Raw genomic sequence first — 18,008 nt, forward strand, 5'->3', positions numbered from 1 at the left:
ATCTTGAAGCAAAATTGATTTTTTTTTTCAAATCATAAATTTGCATAGGACAATACTTGAAGAAAAAAGTAATGAAATTCCTGTTAATCTTATATCAAATCTCTCTGAATTTAAAGATTGTATTGTTAAATATTATTTGATATATTTTTAAATTATTTTTTCAATATTATTACTTCCATACATTATGCTTCAATAAGTATATAGTACTTTTTTTCAACGTTAAATAGTTTTTTATACTAATTAAATGCTTATTGATTATAAATTTAATTTAATTTTTAAATACACATTTTTTCCATATTTAAAATATTTTTTTCAATTGCAATGATAATTTTAATCTTATAACAGTTAAATTTCAAGTTTTATTGAAAATATTATTTAATTTTATTTAACAAATAGTTAAACTGGAATTAATATTTTTTGAAACTACTTTATATTATTAATAGTTTTATACATTCTTATGCCTTTTCAAATATTTTAAATATTTATTTTAATTTTTAGGGTTAAATATTATAATATAATATACTTTTTTTTCTTTTGTTCTCTTTTGTTAAATTTTAAAATCAATCTAATAAAAATTTATATTAAAAACTAAATCAAATAACAACAATATTATTTTAACATATTTTTAATTTAATTTGTTCCTTGAATCTAAAAAATAAAAATAGAAATATTTTATATTGTATTAATTATTTATTTATGCTCTTCTATTTTTGTTTCCTTTTTTATTTAAAAATTAATACTTTAATATACATAAATTTTTTATATTCATTTTTATATTATTCTTTCTTATATTTTACTTTCTTTTTATTTTAAATACAAAATTTTAATTTTTGATTATTTTATTTTTATATTGTGTAAAAGTTTCTTATCCGTATATTAATCTTTTCATTTTACAAAAAATAATAGAAGTCGAGTCAACATCGGATTCTGTGTACTGCGTTTGGATCTGGATCTGTATTCTGGCCATGATTAATAAGTGTAAATAAATAAAGCGTGGTTATGTTTTTCTAGGATTTGTTTTTTTAAGAAAGGTATATTTGAGTAAAAATATGGTTCAATCATTTAACAATCTCAACCTAATTTCCATTAATGATTAATAATTTAATACAATTAAGTCACAATTTATATTTTTTATTAAAGGTATTAAGTAATGGATAATGTTTATTTTTGAGTAATTAATATTATTTTGTATTTATTAATAATATTTAATAATAATAAATATAATCCATATTAGCCGTATTTTACATTGATGTAAAATACCGCAATAGCAATCTTTGGGGGAATGAATTTCAACAATTATTTATAAAGATATATTTTGAATTTGAGAGGGCAAAAGTAAAACTTTTTTAAGATAAAAGTGTAAATCCAATCAATTAAAGTTTAAAATAAAAGTTATAAATTTGTGAAAAAAAATTAAATAAACTGGAAATATATATTTTTCTTTCATAACTTGTATTTTTACTCTATTTGAAAATTCTTTTTTCACGTGGCTATATATATTCCTGTAACTTTTTCTTCAAAAATATCCAAAGAACTTAAATGATCGCAAACCGTAATCGACGGTGACATTGCGTCAAAACTTGTGATCAAGAATTCAGATGAAGACATCGCATTTCTTTTCTCATGAATGAATGAAGTTAATTGCCCTAGCCACCGTCTCTTTCAATAAGAAAATTAAACAAACATGAAATTAAAGCGCTCACTCAATTATTGTCAAGATATATACAGCCTAAAAATTACGATTTTCCAAATTTTTATACTGAATTTAGTACGCTGTTTTGTCCATAACTTTGAAGGGTAGGTTTAACTCCCACGTCCCTCCAAAAGATACAACATATAAATTCAAGTTATTGAATTTAGGTGCCATTTTTGTGTGGGACAATGCTTGCTGTCTTTTAACTTCTATCCCTTATGTTAATAAGGGGAAAAAAGTTCTGAAACTTCCATAACAGAATGATCACATGCGTCTCTTTTTCTTTCCCTATATATGAACCAAGGAGTTGAACTAGGAAGTGATCAGGGATAGAAGTGAACATGGCGATTAAAGAAGATGTGGAAGATGGCACGCAGAGTGGATTAAGAGATCCACTTGTGGGTGAACAGAAGGACAATCTTGTCCAAGCAACCAAAGGGCATCCATGGATGGTTTACTTTAGTACATTTGTTGCTGTGTGGGGATCTTATGAATTCGGAACATGTGTAGGTGTTTGGTTTATAGTTTAACTATGTGTGGCAAAAATAACATTTATCATTCACAGTTACGAGGATGTTGTAAAGTTGAAATGCAGAGAGGAATCACATAAAGTTTAACTTACTGAGAGTTTAATATGTATATGTTTCTCTGTGGAATGATTACTATTCTGTTTTCAGGTTGGATATTCATCTCCCACTCAAGATGCTATCACAAGGGATCTCGGTCTGTCTTTGGCAGAGGTATGCCTGTAGTTATTCACACTTTAGGATTAGTGAAATAATGGGAAATAAATTGAAAGGGATAAACTAATGATATGTACAATTTTCTATCATGCTCAGCTGATCTAAACTAAAATGTCAGTGATCTAAAATCTTTGGTTGGCTGAAAAGTTCGGAAAAGTTTTTAGTTGCAACAAGAAACTTATCATTATCATGTACTCAAATATACTCCCTTTGCTTGATGGATTTTGATGTCTATGGTAGCAAACTGGACCTGGATTTGATCTTGTTTTCTTTGGTTTTTTGTTCGTTGACCGTATGCAGTACTCCTTGTTTGGCTCCATCTTGTCATTTGGGGCAATGGTTGGCGCAATAACTAGTGGACCTATTGCTGATTTTATTGGACGTAAAGGGGTAAGTTGAGGGAAATTATGATAGTTGTTTGGGAATAACTTGTTAACTATTTTTAGTTCAGGTTTCCAAGGTATGAAAAAGTTGATTTCCGAATATGCAGGCAATGAGAGTGTCCAGTGTTTTCTGTGTTGGAGGCTGGCTTATGATTTACTTTGCTGAGGTTCTTACCACTAAACTTGTAACGTGTTTTTGTCATAACTGTTCTACAAGGGTTATAACCCTAACACAACCTTTTTTGTTTTCCTTTTATAGGGCCCACTTCCTTTGGACATTGCGAGGATAGCAACAGGGTATGGAATGGGAGTTTTTTCATATGTGGTTAGTTCTACTCACCCAAAACTAAACTAACAGAATTTCGTTATGTTCAAATTGCTATAAACTGACCATATACGTGATGTATTGTCAAGGTTCCTGTCTTCATAGCAGAAATTGCACCAAAAGAACTCCGTGGGACTCTGACTACCTTAAATCAGGTGGATTTCTTAGACAATTATTGACTTTGGAATCATACTGGCTGAATCTGTTTTAAACAGTATGAAATAAAAGTAACAAAAACATCTAAGTTCTGTTTAATTTTCTCCTTGCAGTTCATGATTGTTTCTGGTGTGTCAGTGTCGTTCATAATTGGAAATGTACTTTCATGGAGGACTTTAGCTTTAACTGGTGAGTGTTCCCTGTTTGAATTTAATTCCATCAATAAGGGTGTCAGTGTCTCACAAAGGGATAACCAAAAAGGTTGAGTGAAGCATCACGAGGCTTTGAAAGTACCCTCCTTACAAGTTATTATGCCAAGCCCAAATTCTAGGAATCATAGAATTAGAACTTAAATAAACTTGGCTGGAGAACTAATTAACTGTTTGCACTTGAAGGCATCGTTCCCTCTTCTATATTGCTTTTGGGTCTGTTTTTCATTCCGGAGTCTCCGAGATGGCTGGTAAGAAATCATTTCAACTATGCATGTTCTTTAAGAGGGCAATGAGCAGTGGTTTGCATAACATATAGAGTAAAAACTAAACAATTATTTCAGGCCAAGAGAGGACGCCAAAAAGATTTTGTGGCAGCACTGCAAATTCTTCGTGGAAAAGATACTGATATTTCTGAGGAGGCAGAGGAAATTCAGGTTCCTTTACTGTAGCTAGTTTTAGATATAATTCGGCGCCTTTGCTTCAAAGTGAAATGCTATAAGATACCGTGTTTAAGTAGTGCATTTGTCATTGCCACACAGGACTATATAACTACATTGGAGAAGCTTCCAAAATCCAGTCTGCTGGAATTGTTTCATAGAAGATATTTGCGCTCTTTAACTGTAAGTATAACTCTCATCATTCTAACTTTTGAATGAAACATGATTTCTTTTTCGTTTTGGATAATGCCTCTAAATATTACTTCTCTTTCTTTAAAGATGTGTTTGGTTTGGTAGACTAGGTATTGGGATGAAAAACAAAATAAGCTTAAAATGATTTTCAAAGAATTAACATGACAAACAGTGAATTTTCAACCTTTTTATGCTTTTGTTGTGTCAAACATGTTTGAAATGATTTTCGTTCAAAATTTTCATCTTCTCACTTTTCATGAATATATGCAACAAAGTACACAGTAAGAATACACGTATATCTTGTTTTATATATCAATGGGCAGATTGGAATAGGCCTTATGATCTGCCAGCAGCTTGGGGGCATCAATGGTGTTTGCTTTTATGTCAGCAGTATTTTTGACCAAGCAGGTGCGTGCTAATGAGAATTGCTGTAATCATAATGTTTTTGGTTCAAAGTCTATGCCCACCATCGTACATTCTTGTGCATCATCATTTCCATTAACCTATAACTCACTTCCACATAGCCCATGAAGCAATCAATTTTAAGATTTTGGCAATGAATATTTGTGGATTTTATGTCAGGATTTTCTCCCGCCATTGGGACAATATCTTATGCATGCCTTCAGGTTCGTAATTTGAACTTAATCACTAGCTCATGTAAAATCAGATATTGTTTACCGAAAATCAACTCAAAATTTTCCTCTTGCAGGTTGTGGTCACAGGTCTTGGAGCAGCCTTCATAGATAAAGCTGGAAGGAAGCCCCTTCTTCTAGTAAATCCAACGACCAAACAGTTTATCTTCAAACTTTCGTTTTCTTTTAAAGGTCTTCTTGTGCATAACATTCTTCTTGTTATTTCATGGTTACATTTTAGTTATCCGCATCAGGATTGGTGACAGGATGCATATTTGCAGCAGTTGCATTCTATCTCAAGGTACATCTCAACATGAACCCCATAGCTTCTGGTTTTTAGTCCTGATAATAGTATTTGAAGGTGATATCCTTGTGTGAATTAGGTTCACGAGGTGGGTCTTGCGGCAGTTCCAGCACTTGCAGTCACAGGCGTACTGGTATGATCAGCACCATTTCACTTGCAGTCACAGAATAATGCTGCTATATTCCATGTTTCTGAGATATGAACTCATACTCCATTTGGTGATATTAGGTCTACATAGGATCATTTTCAATAGGAATGGGAGCAATTCCATGGGTTTTGATGTCCGAGGTCTTCTTTCAAAGCCAGCTTACATATTCTCTACTTATAAAAATTCATTTTTGTTATTGGAATCAGCAAGACTTAATTTTTACTCAAATATTACCTTCGTTACAGATATTTCCTGTGAATATTAAAGGGGTGGCAGGAAGTGTTGCCACATTAACGAACTGGTTTGGTTCATGGTTATGCTCCTACACTTTCAACTTCCTCATCAGCTGGAGCTCCTATGGTAAATGTTCAGATTTATTTCAATTAAGGGTGCAGTGTAATCGTAGAATATTGAAGTTCATGAAACTTATAGAACGAATGTGTGTACGATTTGCAGGTACCTTCATTCTTTATGCAGGAATTAATGCATTGGCTATATTATTTATAATTGTTGTGGTGCCGGAAACGAAGGGCAAGAGCTTGGAACAATTACAAGCAGCCATTAATTCATAGGAAGCAGAAGTTTTGTGATTTGCATAGCTGTGTGAGTTGGAAGTGAAAAGTTTAACGATTGAATCATCAATAGGCATATTATTTGTCGAAATAGCTTGATTCTGTAATGACGATTGAATTTGTTCTCACATTGGTTCTTAATGCCAATGATTCAGAAAATAAATTCCAGACATTAATTAAAGTTTTCCAGTTGCATTTTAGCTCCGACAAGAACAGCAAAATCTAGCATTAAAAATAAAAGGTCAAATTTATTAAAAGGACCGTGGCTCATTAGTAATTAATTTACAAGATAAACCAAAAACAACAAATGTATACTTTTTTTTTCACCAATTTGATAGAAGTGAAGAAAATATTTACTCTATTTCTTTCTCGTTTAAATTACTTGTTTAGATTTTTAAATTTTTTTTTATATAAAGAGCAAAACATATTTAATATTTAGATTTAGAAAGTTGAAAAATAAATCACAAAAGATCCCCCATATAATTTATTTTTATATAAAATATTTTCAAAATCCAATATCCAAAAGTAGTATCTGATTTTTCTTACATATCTCTTAAATGGAAGGTGAAGCAAATTTCTTACAAGACTATTTCACTCTTAGATGTGAAACTTTTGATCTATGGAACATAATAATGCAAAATTATCTAAAAGTTAGATTTATGATAAGCTATGAAGATGATTACACAATTGAAATGCTGTTTGAAAATCTCACCATTGACCCAAATGAAAATTTCAACTTCATTGCAACATAATTCAATGTTGGAATAATGGAATGTACTATTGACCAAAATAATAATAAGATTGATAAAAGAAATAGAAAGAAAATTACTAAACTAAATAACAATGTGATAAAAAAAGAAAGATGAGAGTTACCTATAATTAAGAAAAATATTAAAAGAATAATCAAATTTAAAACTCGAATATCCATATATTTAAAAAAGAAGAAGCTGAATATCTTCTTGGTCTAATATGTTCTTCATTCTTCTGCACACTCTTGATTTAGTCAACTGTTATATTATTATGTCAGATGTAAATATTAATAGGTTCTAGAATACATTAGTTGTATTTTCTATGTAAATATTAGTAAGTTCTAGAAGTATTTGTTTGTTTTGTCTTTTATGTTTTCCTGACTGGTTCTTATCCAAAAAGAATTTCACTTTGTATATATATTTGCTCTCATCGAGATATTCAAAGCAGCAGAGAATATTAATTTATGTATCATTATTTAAATAATAAAATAGTTTTTAAAAATTTATTAAAATGGATGTGGGCAATTTCTTTTTAAATTTTTAGTTTTTAATTTATTATATTTTAAATTAATATATACATATTATTTAATTAATTTAAAATTATTATTTAATTATTTATGAATTAATTTTATTTTATTTAATTAAATAATTATTATTAATTTAATTCATATATTTTTATTTAAATAATAATTAAAATAGTTTTAAAAATTTTATTAAAATGGACGTGGTAATCCGTTAATGAATTTCGTCACATCGGGTTGAAGATTAATTTTTTTTTAAATAAAAATAATAAATTAAAATATAAAATATGTAAAATTTGTTGAAGGTGAAACGTGATATCCAATTATAGAGAAAAGCAAAATTGATATGGGGTGGTCAGCGAGTCAGGGAGCATTTGATGGAGGGAGCAAGTGCCTTTGTTATATTATTATGTTGAATGCTTCTCCCTACACCTCAGTCATCTAATCTGCACCTCCTATTCTTTCGTATTTTCAAGTGTGCCCTTATCAAGGAATTTTTTCACTGTTTTTTTTTATTTTCACCCATTCAACTATTGAAAAAAAGCACCTACCCCTTCCTCCTCTGCCTCTCTTTGCGCATTTCATATTCCCCTACACTCCCTTTCTTTCTCCTTTCTTCTCACGGAGTGTTTCTCCCCTCCTTTCCTCATTTTACATGTTGTAGTCTCGCGCTTTATTCTCACAGACCTGTTCTCGTTGGTGGTTGTATCGTGGTGGTGGGTGAGCTCTTGTAGTGGTGGTTGTGCGGTTGAGAAGCTGTCGGAGTTGGAAATGCGGTTGCACTTGGGAGAGCGGTTGACGCTCGTCGCATTTGGAGCTGCGGTTGATGTTCACCGCAGTTGGAATTAAGGTTTAGAATTTTTTTCTTGATCCTGGACGTGAAAGTTGCAGACCCAAAACTATGTGGAGCATTTGATGATGAACAAATGAAAAGGTTAATGGGTATAGGTCTTTGGTGTGCTCATCCAAATTACAAATTCAGGCCTTCTGTCATGCAAGTCATTCAAATGCTTAAATTTGAAGTTAAATTACCAACTCTGCCAAAATGGCTACCTGGTCATAATTTCTGTCCTTTAATGGTAAATTTTTCATCGTCTTGAAACACTGTACCTACCAGCAAAGGGGGTGTAATGGAATATGAAATGTGGCAAAGAGAAGCAGAGGAGGAAGGGGTTGGTGCTTTTTTTTTATCGTTGAATGGGTTAAATAAAAAAAGTAGTAAAAAGATTCCCTAACAAGGATGCAGTTGAAAATATGAAAAAAATAGAGAGGTGCAATATGAGATTAGTGAGGTGCAGGAAAAACACTCTATTATGTTTGCTGTAAATATTAGTAGGTTCTAGAATACATATTAGTTGTATTTGCTTGTTTTTGTCTTTTAGGTTATCCTGATGGGTGCTTATCCAAAAAGATTTTTGTATATATATTTGCCCCGTAGAAAATATTCAATCAACAAAGAATATTCCATTGTAGCCTTTTGTGCCATGCACTTTTACTCTTTTAATATTAACTAAAAAGAAATCTTGAGAATATTTTTCTAAAGTCATAGCCTCCTTCCCAGTCACCAAACCTTAGACTAGTTGAAGACGGCTACGCAATCATTGCGCACGACATTGACATCTTAAAGTAAGTGAAGCTCCCACGTCCATCCAAAAACATGAAATCTAGATCGACTAGTGTGGTATACTACTTTCTCTTCCTGCTGTATTTCAACTTTGGGACATATATTTTAAGATACCTTTTGTTTCTAGTCCAAAAAAAATTATGATTTAGTCTCATTCATGAAAATAAAATCATTCTTGTCCATTGCAAAAGAAATAAAAAGGAAATCTTTTGGTCATTTATTTATAATAATAAAATGAAGGTCACTTCACATGACACAAGTCTAAAAACAACATGCTTACTTCAATATGGGTCTGCTCTTTCTGCTATACATACTCCATCAACATATATACTAGGAATCAGTAATTAATTACGCGTAGAAGTGAGCATGGAGATCAAAGTTGTGGAGGAAGGCGTGCAGAAAGGAATCAGAGAGCCACTGGACCATCAGTTGGTCCATGCAAGCAAAGGGCATCCATGGATGCTTTATTTTTGTACATTCGTTGCAGTGTGTGGTTCTTACGAATTTGGTGCTTGTGTAAGTGTTTAGTTTGTAGTTGAACTCTATGTAAGACAAATAACACTTGTTCTTCCCTGTAAAGAGGATGTTGTAAAGTTGAAATCCAAAACGGAAGCACTTTCGCGGCCTTCATTGCAAGACAGATGAAAAAAATCTGAGAACAGAAAAATTATAGTTTGATTGACTGCTATGTTTCCATGTGGAATGATTATGTCTCTGTTTTCAGGCTGGATATTCATCTCCCACTCAAGATGCTATCAGGAAGGATTTCAACCTGTCTTTGGCAGAGGTAAGCCTGCTTTATTCACCATTTTTTAGGATTAGTGGAATCATGGGAAGAAAACTTGAAAATGTTCAACAGCGACTACTCTTTCAGCAATCTTAAAGATGGCCAGGACTGATAGGATTAAGAATATTAAGATAGAAATATGTACAACTTTCTAAGAGCATCGACTCATATAACTAGAGCCAAAATGAATGTTAGTGATCTAAAATCTTTGATTGGCTTCGAATATTATGTACTCAAATATATTCCCTTTCTTTATGGATGTTGATGCATGTGCCAGCAGACTTTCCCAGGATTTGATATAATTTCCTGTCTTCTTTTGTACTGATTGTATGTAGTACTCCTTGTTTGGCTCAATCTTGACTTTTGGTGCGATGGTTGGCGCAATAACAAGTGGGCCTATTGCTGATTTCCTCGGACGAAAAGGAGTAAGTTCTGGGAAATTACGATGCTTGTTTGGGATTAACCAGTCCAGGTGTGAAAAAGTTGATTTTGGAACATCTGCAGGCAATGAGAGTGTCAAGTGCTTTCTGTGTTGGGGGCTGGCTTGCTATTTACTTTTCTGAGGTTCTTACCACTAAACTTGTGCATGTTTTTCCATAACTATTGTCCATGAATTATAACCCACCAGAACTTTTTCTTTTGCTTTACAGGGTCCCGTGCCTCTGGACATTGGGAGGCTAGCAACAGGATATGGAATGGGAGTTTTTTCATATGTGGTTGGTTATAGTTCTACTCTCCAAAAAACAACTTCATGCATAAGATTTCGTTTCAGACACTTGCATGCTCAAAATACTAATATTTTACCATATGTGGGATGGATTGTACAAGGTTCCTGTCTTTATAGCAGAAATAGCACCTAAAGAACTCCGAGGGACACTGACTACCTTAAATCAGGTAGATCTCAGCAGCAACTTTTATAAATCTGGAAACATTGGCTTTATGTGTGTCTGCAGTAAACTGATTGAATCTGTACTAATTTGTATTTCATTTCGCCTTGTAGTTCATGATCACTGCCGGTGTGTCAGTGGCATTCACCATTGGAAATGTACTTTCGTGGAGAGCTTTAGCTTTAATTGGTGAGTCTTACCTATTTAAATATAGTTCTATGATGTTGGTATGGGCAGAAAAGAAAAAATTATAAAATTAGAAATTAACTGATTACTTTGCTGGAAAACTAACTGTGAGTGTTTGCAATTGTAGGCCTAATTCCCACTTCTGTATTGCTACTGGGTCTGTTTATGATTCCAGAGTCTCCGAGATGGCTAGTAAGAAACCAATTTACAAATTCATGCTTTTGTAAGAGGAAAACGCGTGGTGGTTTAAACAACATGGAGAGTTCTAACCAAACAATTGTTGCAGGCGAAGAGAGGACGTAAAAAAGATTTTGAGGCAGCACTGCAAATACTTCGTGGCAAAGATGCTGATATATCAAAGGAGGCAGAGGAAGTTCAGGTTCATATACTTTTAGATATAACTCTACCTTTGCTTCAATGTTCAAGACAAAACATTCTTAACATACCGTGTTTAAGTGGTTGTATGTCATCGGCACACAGGACTACATAACTACTTTGGAGCAGCTCCCAAAATCTAGGCTACTGGAATTGTTCCACAGAAGATATTTGCGCTCAGTCACTGTAACTATACCTTTTAACATTCTAACTTTTGATTGAAAGTTTCTTTCTTTTTCCTTTTTGAACAATGTGACTAAAACTTAGCTTCCCTTTCCGCAAGGTTTGGTCTAGGGGTGAAAATAAATGAAGTAAAAAATAATTTTTTATAACTATATTTTATACGTCAATGACCAGATAGGAATAGGCCTAATGGTCTGCCAGCAGTTTGGAGGAATCAATGCAATTTGCTTTTATGCCAGCAGTATTTTTGAACTAGCAAGTAAGTATATTGCTGTAATCATCACAGTAGCACACTTTGTTCAGTGTCAGCATTCCAGTTCATGACACCATCATCCATTCTTGCGTATCACAATTTCCATCTGATCCATAACTCATTGTCACAGTTCCCATTGAAAGTATATTAAAAAAATTGAGTAAATTTCAATCGGCATTCTAATTTTATTTTGTGGCATCGAATGTTTGTGGATTTTATGTCAGGATTTTCTCCCGCCATCGGAACTATATCATATGCTTGCCTTCAGGTTATTAATTTTAACCTGGTTGCTCTTTGAAAATCTAATCTTTGTTTATGCAAAAGGATTGAGATACTAACTTCGTAGTCCCAAACCAATTCATAGTTTTTCATCTTTTTTTCTTTTGTAGCTTGTTGTCACAGGTATTGGAGCTGTCTTAATCGATAAAACTGGGAGGAAGCCCCTACTTCTAGTAAATTCAAAGCACAAAACAGTTTATCATAAAACTTTTCTTTGCTTATAAAGATCCCTTTTGTGTATTATTGTTCGTTCCTGTTTCATTTTAGTTATCCGGAACGGGAGTGGTGGCAGGGTGTACAATTTTAGCAGTTGCATTCTATCTCAAGGTATATTCCAAATTGAGAACCCTATAGCTTCTGGTTTTTAATCCTGATAATGTGTGAAAGTAATATTCTTGTTGAACAGGTCTACGATTTGGGTGTTGCAGCTGTCCCAGCACTTGCCGTAATAGGCATACTGGTATGACCATTAGTATTCCTTTCTCAACGTCTCATAAATATGAACTCATTCTCCATTTCACATTAATCTTTCCTTTGGTGATATTAGGTCTACATAGGATCATTCGGAATAGGAATGGGAGCAATTCCATGGGTTGTGATGTCCGAGGTACTTGCCTCCCTCTCTCTTCTTTCAAGCCTACCACAAAAGACATGCAAATTAATTATAGATACACTGGAATTTCAATAATAACTGTGGTACTTAAGAACTAGAAATTGTTGATGCCCTGCTCTGATGTATTTTTCCTGATTTGGGGAGAAGCTAGTTGTGCCTGTTAATAGCCAAAATCTACTTATAAATTCTCCCCTTATAAAACATTATCTCTGTTACTATGATTTCACCTTTTGGTTACAGATATTTCCTGTCAATATTAAAGGGCAAGCTGGAAGTTTGGCCACATTAACGAACTGGTTTGGTGCATGGTTATGTTCCTATACTTTCAACTTTCTCATGAGCTGGAGTTCTTATGGTAATAAATACAAGTCATTAGTTTTAGTTTTATTTCACTTAAAGGTGTAATGATCACTATTATTGCTTGATAATTGGTTTATCACTTGGGAATAATTGGGAAGATTGAAGTTCAGGTAACCGGTATAACTAGTAAATTCACTTGTGTACGATTTGCAGGTACCTTCATTCTTTATGCAGCAATTAATGCATTGGCTATATTATTTATAATTTTTGCGGTGCCAGAAACCAATGGGAAAAGCTTGGAACAATTACAAGCAGCAATTAACTCATAAGAAGCTTGACTTTTTGTGATTTGCTGAACAGTGTACGGCAGAAAACGAAGAAGATCGATAATTTGATGATTGAATAATCACTAGTCATATAAATTGTCGTAGGTTTGCTTCTGTGTTGATGATTCATTCTCATGGTGTATAATTCTCATTGTTTGTCTTAATGTCATTCGTTCATGAAATGTATATCCAAAGGCAGTAATGTAAAATTTGCAGTTGCACTTTAGCTCCAAAAGGAGGAAAAATATACGATTTTATTATGGCATTCAAAACTCTCAAATCTATTACTATTAACCTCTCGAAAGTACGCATTAACTAATCTTTCAATTACACCTATCTGTACGTCATCAGATTGAAATCAACAAAGTAGTGTAGAAATTCATTCCATTCTCTAAGTAGTATTATTAACCATCAAACGACACTGTCACAATGGCTAAATTTTCCAAGAGTTTAACAACTTCATGATTCCTTATAATCTTGGGTGGTTTATATTGACTAGCTGATGTTCCATTCTGAATGGCTAAATCTGATAATTGATCAAAAGCTCCAGACCTTACTATGAACAACAGTAAGTTTCTTAGTTGACCTTTATCCCTCTGCACCTTGTATATAGCTCCCAAGCCACTCTCGAGAGTGGACATACAACTTCTAAAAACTTTAATTGATTCCTCTAGCTTGTCCTCCAGAAAATTAGATTCATCTTCAACTTCCACAAATACTTTCAACTGTTTCTGCAATGACCCCTGGTCCAAGAAACTTGCATACTCAACAATCTCAATATTCATAGCATCTCTAAGTGAAAGTTGAAAATTTTCAACAGCTGAAATCAAGTCTTTCTCAGTCACAATCTCAGCAGGATTCTTAGGTGCTCTCATCACATACTCAACTTCTGGAGATGAGTTATGGAAACCAACAACTCTCACTATATCGCCCAAACGGTAGCGATAAAATCCTCTGTAAGTAGTAACAACCACTTCATACATCTTCCCAACCTCCACACTGCAAAGGTCCACTGTTTCTTTGCTAACATTGTCCTCATTCATGTTAAATGGAAGAAACTCAAAGTAGGCAAAAGTTGGAAATATCACAAACCGTGTTGTCTCAGGGGGTTGCATCATGTCCAAATTTAAACCAACACAGCATTCTGAAGCAAAGTAATCTCCTCCTAAAATAGGTACCTCTCCTGCATAGTATTTGATCTTTTGGTAGTATTGCTTCATGCTTCCAGTGGTAACACACCTGATATAACGAGTGTTCGGCCACAATCTACACACAATTCCACCCCAGTTGTTACCTTCACAGATTAATCTTATTCTATTTGCCAATTCTGGCTGAGGTCCACCAAGTGTCTTAGTCACAGCTTCCCTCATTGGCCCCTCAGAAATTTCATTACACGGAAATCCATGATCAAGATCATCACACAGTTGCCCCCACTTGGACTCCAGAAGACCAAATGCTTTGATCAAGCCTATAGCATAAGGGGTTGTGATTCCATCTATAACATCAAGATTCCCAAGGCCACATAGAAGGTGGCAGTACATTTGATGCTCAACATGAGATCCAAGAATAACTTCTAGGGGACTGGAAAAAGCAGCAAGTTGCTGAGGGGTAGCATTACCGCTTTGCAAAGGGTATGTGGAAGCAGCCATGACTTTCAAGCCACATTTAGTAGTAGTTGTATTGTCAGCATAGAGAAACCATAGGATCTTGTTCACTTCAGGTCTAGGAGGGAATACCCTGCAAGGAATTTTGAAACTCAGTGTTGAACAAACTTAATATTCTTCAAAATTTGGCACAAATTAAAATTATTTGATTGATTCACCTTTGACGAACAGCAATACTGCCTCGGTGACCGATAAAGGAGGCGGCTTTAGAAAGGCTTGAATCGAAGTAAGGGATCAATTTCGGTCTCATGGTGCTCGAACTTGTTCCCGAACTGAGGAAGAAAATTAAGACCACGATTACCAACAAATTTAAGTGCCCCAAAAGCATTAAAACGTACAAGAACCACAAAGAAGTTGGTGTAAGGAATGCTCGAGGGTGAATCCCAAGTTTGTTTGTTCAGTATGAGAAGATTCTGAGTAGTTAAAAGCAAACGTTTTTAAGTTTTTTGTTTTTGTAATTACAAAAAAATCATCTTAAGAAAAAATGAAATTTAATGTTTTTTTGCAAATCATGAAATAAATTGAAAATTTAACATTTTTGAAAAAAGAGTGGTACCAACATATGATATTCCACACACACAAAAGTAAACATTTTATCCAACTCTTTTTCAGCAAATAAATTTCATTTTAAATAAAAAAAATTATAAAAAGATACAAAATTCATAGTGACCTTCCTGTGGGGGTCACCGGGTCACCACCCATGACAGAAAGTTCTCCCTTTTAAAATTAAGAATACAAACAGAAACATTTTATAAAAACAAACATCAATACCAACATATCCTAATATTTGATTGATGTAAGTGGAAGGTGACAAACTTTAATTTAATCCGTGACTAGAAAAAAATCTGATTAAATCGATGAATATTTCAAAGAAAATCTATCATCATCAGTAAAACCGAGGAATAAAAAACCACTCTTCTTGAACTTTTTAACGATATGTAATGCTGCCAATGATTAATATAAAGAGACATCTCTAATTCCAAGAATGCGAAAACAAAGAACCAAAATGGAAGACATGATGCGATCTGAAGGAGGAAAGAAAGAAGGGATTGAGCAACCTGTAAAAGAAGCAGCGGAGAGGGTCAACAGAAAGAAAGGGGTCATCCTTTCCATCTGCCATGAGGTTAATGTAGTCAACGTAATCTTCATGAGAAGAGAGAGGCAGGAGACGTGTGAAAGTGGAGTGATCAAGAGGAAGAGGAGCGTTCTTGAAGAAGGGTTGAAGATAGCGCACGGTGCCATTGTGAAGAAGGATCGAACGGAGAGTCTCCAACTGGTGATGGTGGGCGTTGATGGTTAAGTCTTCAAGTTTCTGTATCAGTTCGTCGTCTGTCATCATCTTTTGCTTTGGTTTCTGCTATGGTGTTTGTTGGGATTACAACACTTCAAGAATCAACCTTTGTGGGGGCTCTTGAGCCGTTTCTTTGGTTCGGTTGGGTTATGGCTTTGTCGAGTTTTGACTTTGGGGTGACACGGTTTTAAAAGGTTTTATTTATTGTTGTGAGCTTCTGCGCTGTCTGCTCCTGATTTGGACGACGCCAACGATGATAGAGACAGACTCAAAGCGTTGCGGTCAAGCTGACGCATAATTCTCTTGCCACCTCATCGGCCCAATCATATCATCGGGTAAGAGTTTTTTAAAAATAAATAAATAAAAGTAATATATTTTTGGTTTTAATGTTTCGCTAGATTTTTTTTTTCATAATCTTAAATTTGGTCCACTACTTTATGTGGCATGGTAAGTTTTTTTTTTTTTTTCAGAATCTGAAATTGGTTTCATATTTATTCGTTTTCTTAATTGATTTTTTATTTTTGAAAAATTAAAACAAACGGTCGTTTAAAAGACAATTACGTGACATGACAAATATGATAATTAAATTATTGTCACGTATAATTTCTAATTTTTGAATTAAAAAATTATTATAGTTGTGATTGAACACAACCCTTTTCTCAATATTTTGCTTAATCAATGGTAATTCACATTTTGTTTAATCAAATTTGAGAAAACTGTGAGGGTTTTTTTTTGGAGGTTTTTGGTTTTGTGTTTGATTGGCAGCCATGGATTTTGGGTTCGTGATGAAGGCAATGGAGATGAAGGATGCATGAAGATGCTTCAAAAATTGGGAGTTTTTGCTATTAGGGATTCTTTCTGCTTCGAAGGCGCACTGGTTTTCGCAATTGCTCGAGGAAGGAGAAGACGCGAAGGTTTCACTTGGTTCGCGCATGGAGGTCACGATTAAAAAGTTGTTTGCGATCTTGGTTCTTTGTTTTCGCGAGTCCCTGTGTTCATTCTCTGGGTTTTTGATTTTGATGCAGGTTGCTGGATTTGAACCGTAAGGAGGCGCAGATTAGGGTTAATGACGACGGCAGCCTGAGGATTTAGTGGTGGCGCGTTGAAGTGATTTGGGTTTTGTGTGTTTTCTTATTTTGGGTTTGCAGGTCCGGTGATGGTAAGAATGATGGAGGTGAGTCGCGATGAAGGTTAGGCGAAGATGATGATGGTGATTTGGTTTCGTGACATTTTTTGTGCGAGTTGCATTTCTATGTTGTGGTTGTATGTGGTGCCTAATGGCGACATGATAGCCTAAGGCCTTGTTCACTTGAATGGATTTGTGGGAGAGTAATTGAGGGGATTTGTGGGAGAGTAATTGAGGGGATTTGAGAGGATTTGAAGATAAAGTTTTTTATTGTTTATTTGAATGAATTTGGAGGTAAATGAGAGTGGATTTGGAAGTAAATTTTTTTAATCTGTCACGTCAATAAAATCCTACACTAATTCTCACAAATTTTACTTCCAAATACACTCTAATTTACCTCCAAATTCACTCAAATAAACAAGAAAAAAATTTATCTTCAAATCCCTTCAATTACTCTCTCCCAAATCCCTTCAAGCGAACAAGGCCTAAGAGAAGAGATTTTGTGGCAGCGACACATGGTGTTGAGAAGGTTGATAGTTGAGACGTAGATGATTGGTGAGTCAATGACGACGGCTAGGGTTAAAATGGCGGCACAAGGAAGGAAAAAGGATTTAGGATTCTGGAGGTGGAAGACAAATTTGATTAAGAAATTCCTCCAATTTTTTAATTCAAAAATTAGGAATTACAGGTCACAATAATCTAATTACCATATATATCATACCACGTCATTTAAAATACTATTGTTAGCATGCTACGAAATGGTCTCTTAAACGACATTTGTCAAATGCCTCTATTTGTTTTAATTTTTAAAAAATAAGAACCCAATTGAAAAAATGAATAAGTAGGAGACCTGTATGAGATTTTGACCATTTAAGTTCATTTAATACACTATTAAATGATCTTAAAATGTTATAGAAACTTGACACATATAATTTATTGAATAAAACTTCAATTAATAATGGTTAGATCAATAAAATTAATTTGAACAGTGAATTTTCAATGCATAACTCTAATATGAAATTAAAGTGCAAAATAGAATTTTCAATG

At 33.8% G+C, this 18,008-nt stretch overlaps 3 protein-coding genes across 3 annotated transcripts; 2 read left to right on the plus strand and 1 right to left on the minus strand.

The window, feature by feature from the left end:
* Nucleotides 1-1,850: 1,850 nt before the first annotated feature.
* LOC124832617 (sugar transporter ERD6-like 7) lies at nucleotides 1,851-5,978 on the plus strand. Its single transcript, XM_047306869.2, has 18 exons — nucleotides 1,851-2,199; nucleotides 2,371-2,433; nucleotides 2,737-2,826; nucleotides 2,927-2,986; nucleotides 3,079-3,144; nucleotides 3,234-3,299; nucleotides 3,414-3,489; nucleotides 3,696-3,760; nucleotides 3,854-3,946; nucleotides 4,052-4,132; nucleotides 4,465-4,549; nucleotides 4,724-4,767; nucleotides 4,851-4,913; nucleotides 5,015-5,074; nucleotides 5,157-5,210; nucleotides 5,306-5,365; nucleotides 5,471-5,585; nucleotides 5,682-5,978. The coding sequence occupies exons 1-18, from the start codon at nucleotides 2,035-2,037 to the stop codon at nucleotides 5,795-5,797; spliced, it is 1,422 nt and encodes a 473-aa protein (XP_047162825.1). The 5' UTR covers nucleotides 1,851-2,034; the 3' UTR covers nucleotides 5,798-5,978.
* A 2,994-nt stretch (nucleotides 5,979-8,972) lies between these two features.
* Nucleotides 8,973-13,145, plus strand: LOC124832618 (sugar transporter ERD6-like 7). The gene is made up of 18 exons (XM_088114773.1): nucleotides 8,973-9,207; nucleotides 9,416-9,478; nucleotides 9,814-9,903; nucleotides 9,983-10,042; nucleotides 10,129-10,194; nucleotides 10,307-10,372; nucleotides 10,479-10,554; nucleotides 10,679-10,743; nucleotides 10,838-10,930; nucleotides 11,032-11,112; nucleotides 11,284-11,368; nucleotides 11,587-11,630; nucleotides 11,752-11,814; nucleotides 11,909-11,968; nucleotides 12,048-12,101; nucleotides 12,189-12,248; nucleotides 12,495-12,609; nucleotides 12,768-13,145. The coding sequence occupies exons 1-18, from the start codon at nucleotides 9,058-9,060 to the stop codon at nucleotides 12,881-12,883; spliced, it is 1,407 nt and encodes a 468-aa protein (XP_087970899.1). The 5' UTR covers nucleotides 8,973-9,057; the 3' UTR covers nucleotides 12,884-13,145.
* An 87-nt stretch (nucleotides 13,146-13,232) lies between these two features.
* LOC124832616 (putative indole-3-acetic acid-amido synthetase GH3.6) lies at nucleotides 13,233-16,380 on the minus strand. The gene is made up of 3 exons (XM_047306867.2): nucleotides 15,603-16,380; nucleotides 14,703-14,816; nucleotides 13,233-14,617 (listed from the first exon to the last, which is right to left on the minus strand). Exons 1-3 carry the CDS (start codon nucleotides 15,881-15,883, stop codon nucleotides 13,285-13,287), a joined length of 1,728 nt encoding a protein of 575 aa, XP_047162823.1. The 5' UTR covers nucleotides 15,884-16,380; the 3' UTR covers nucleotides 13,233-13,284.
* Nucleotides 16,381-18,008: the final 1,628 nt, after the last annotated feature.

The sequence above is a fragment of the Vigna umbellata genome, chromosome 5, assembly GCF_029865625.1.
Source record: "Vigna umbellata cultivar VRB3 chromosome 5, Vumbellata_1.0, whole genome shotgun sequence".
In the NCBI taxonomy this organism is placed as follows: domain Eukaryota; kingdom Viridiplantae; phylum Streptophyta; class Magnoliopsida; order Fabales; family Fabaceae; genus Vigna; species Vigna umbellata.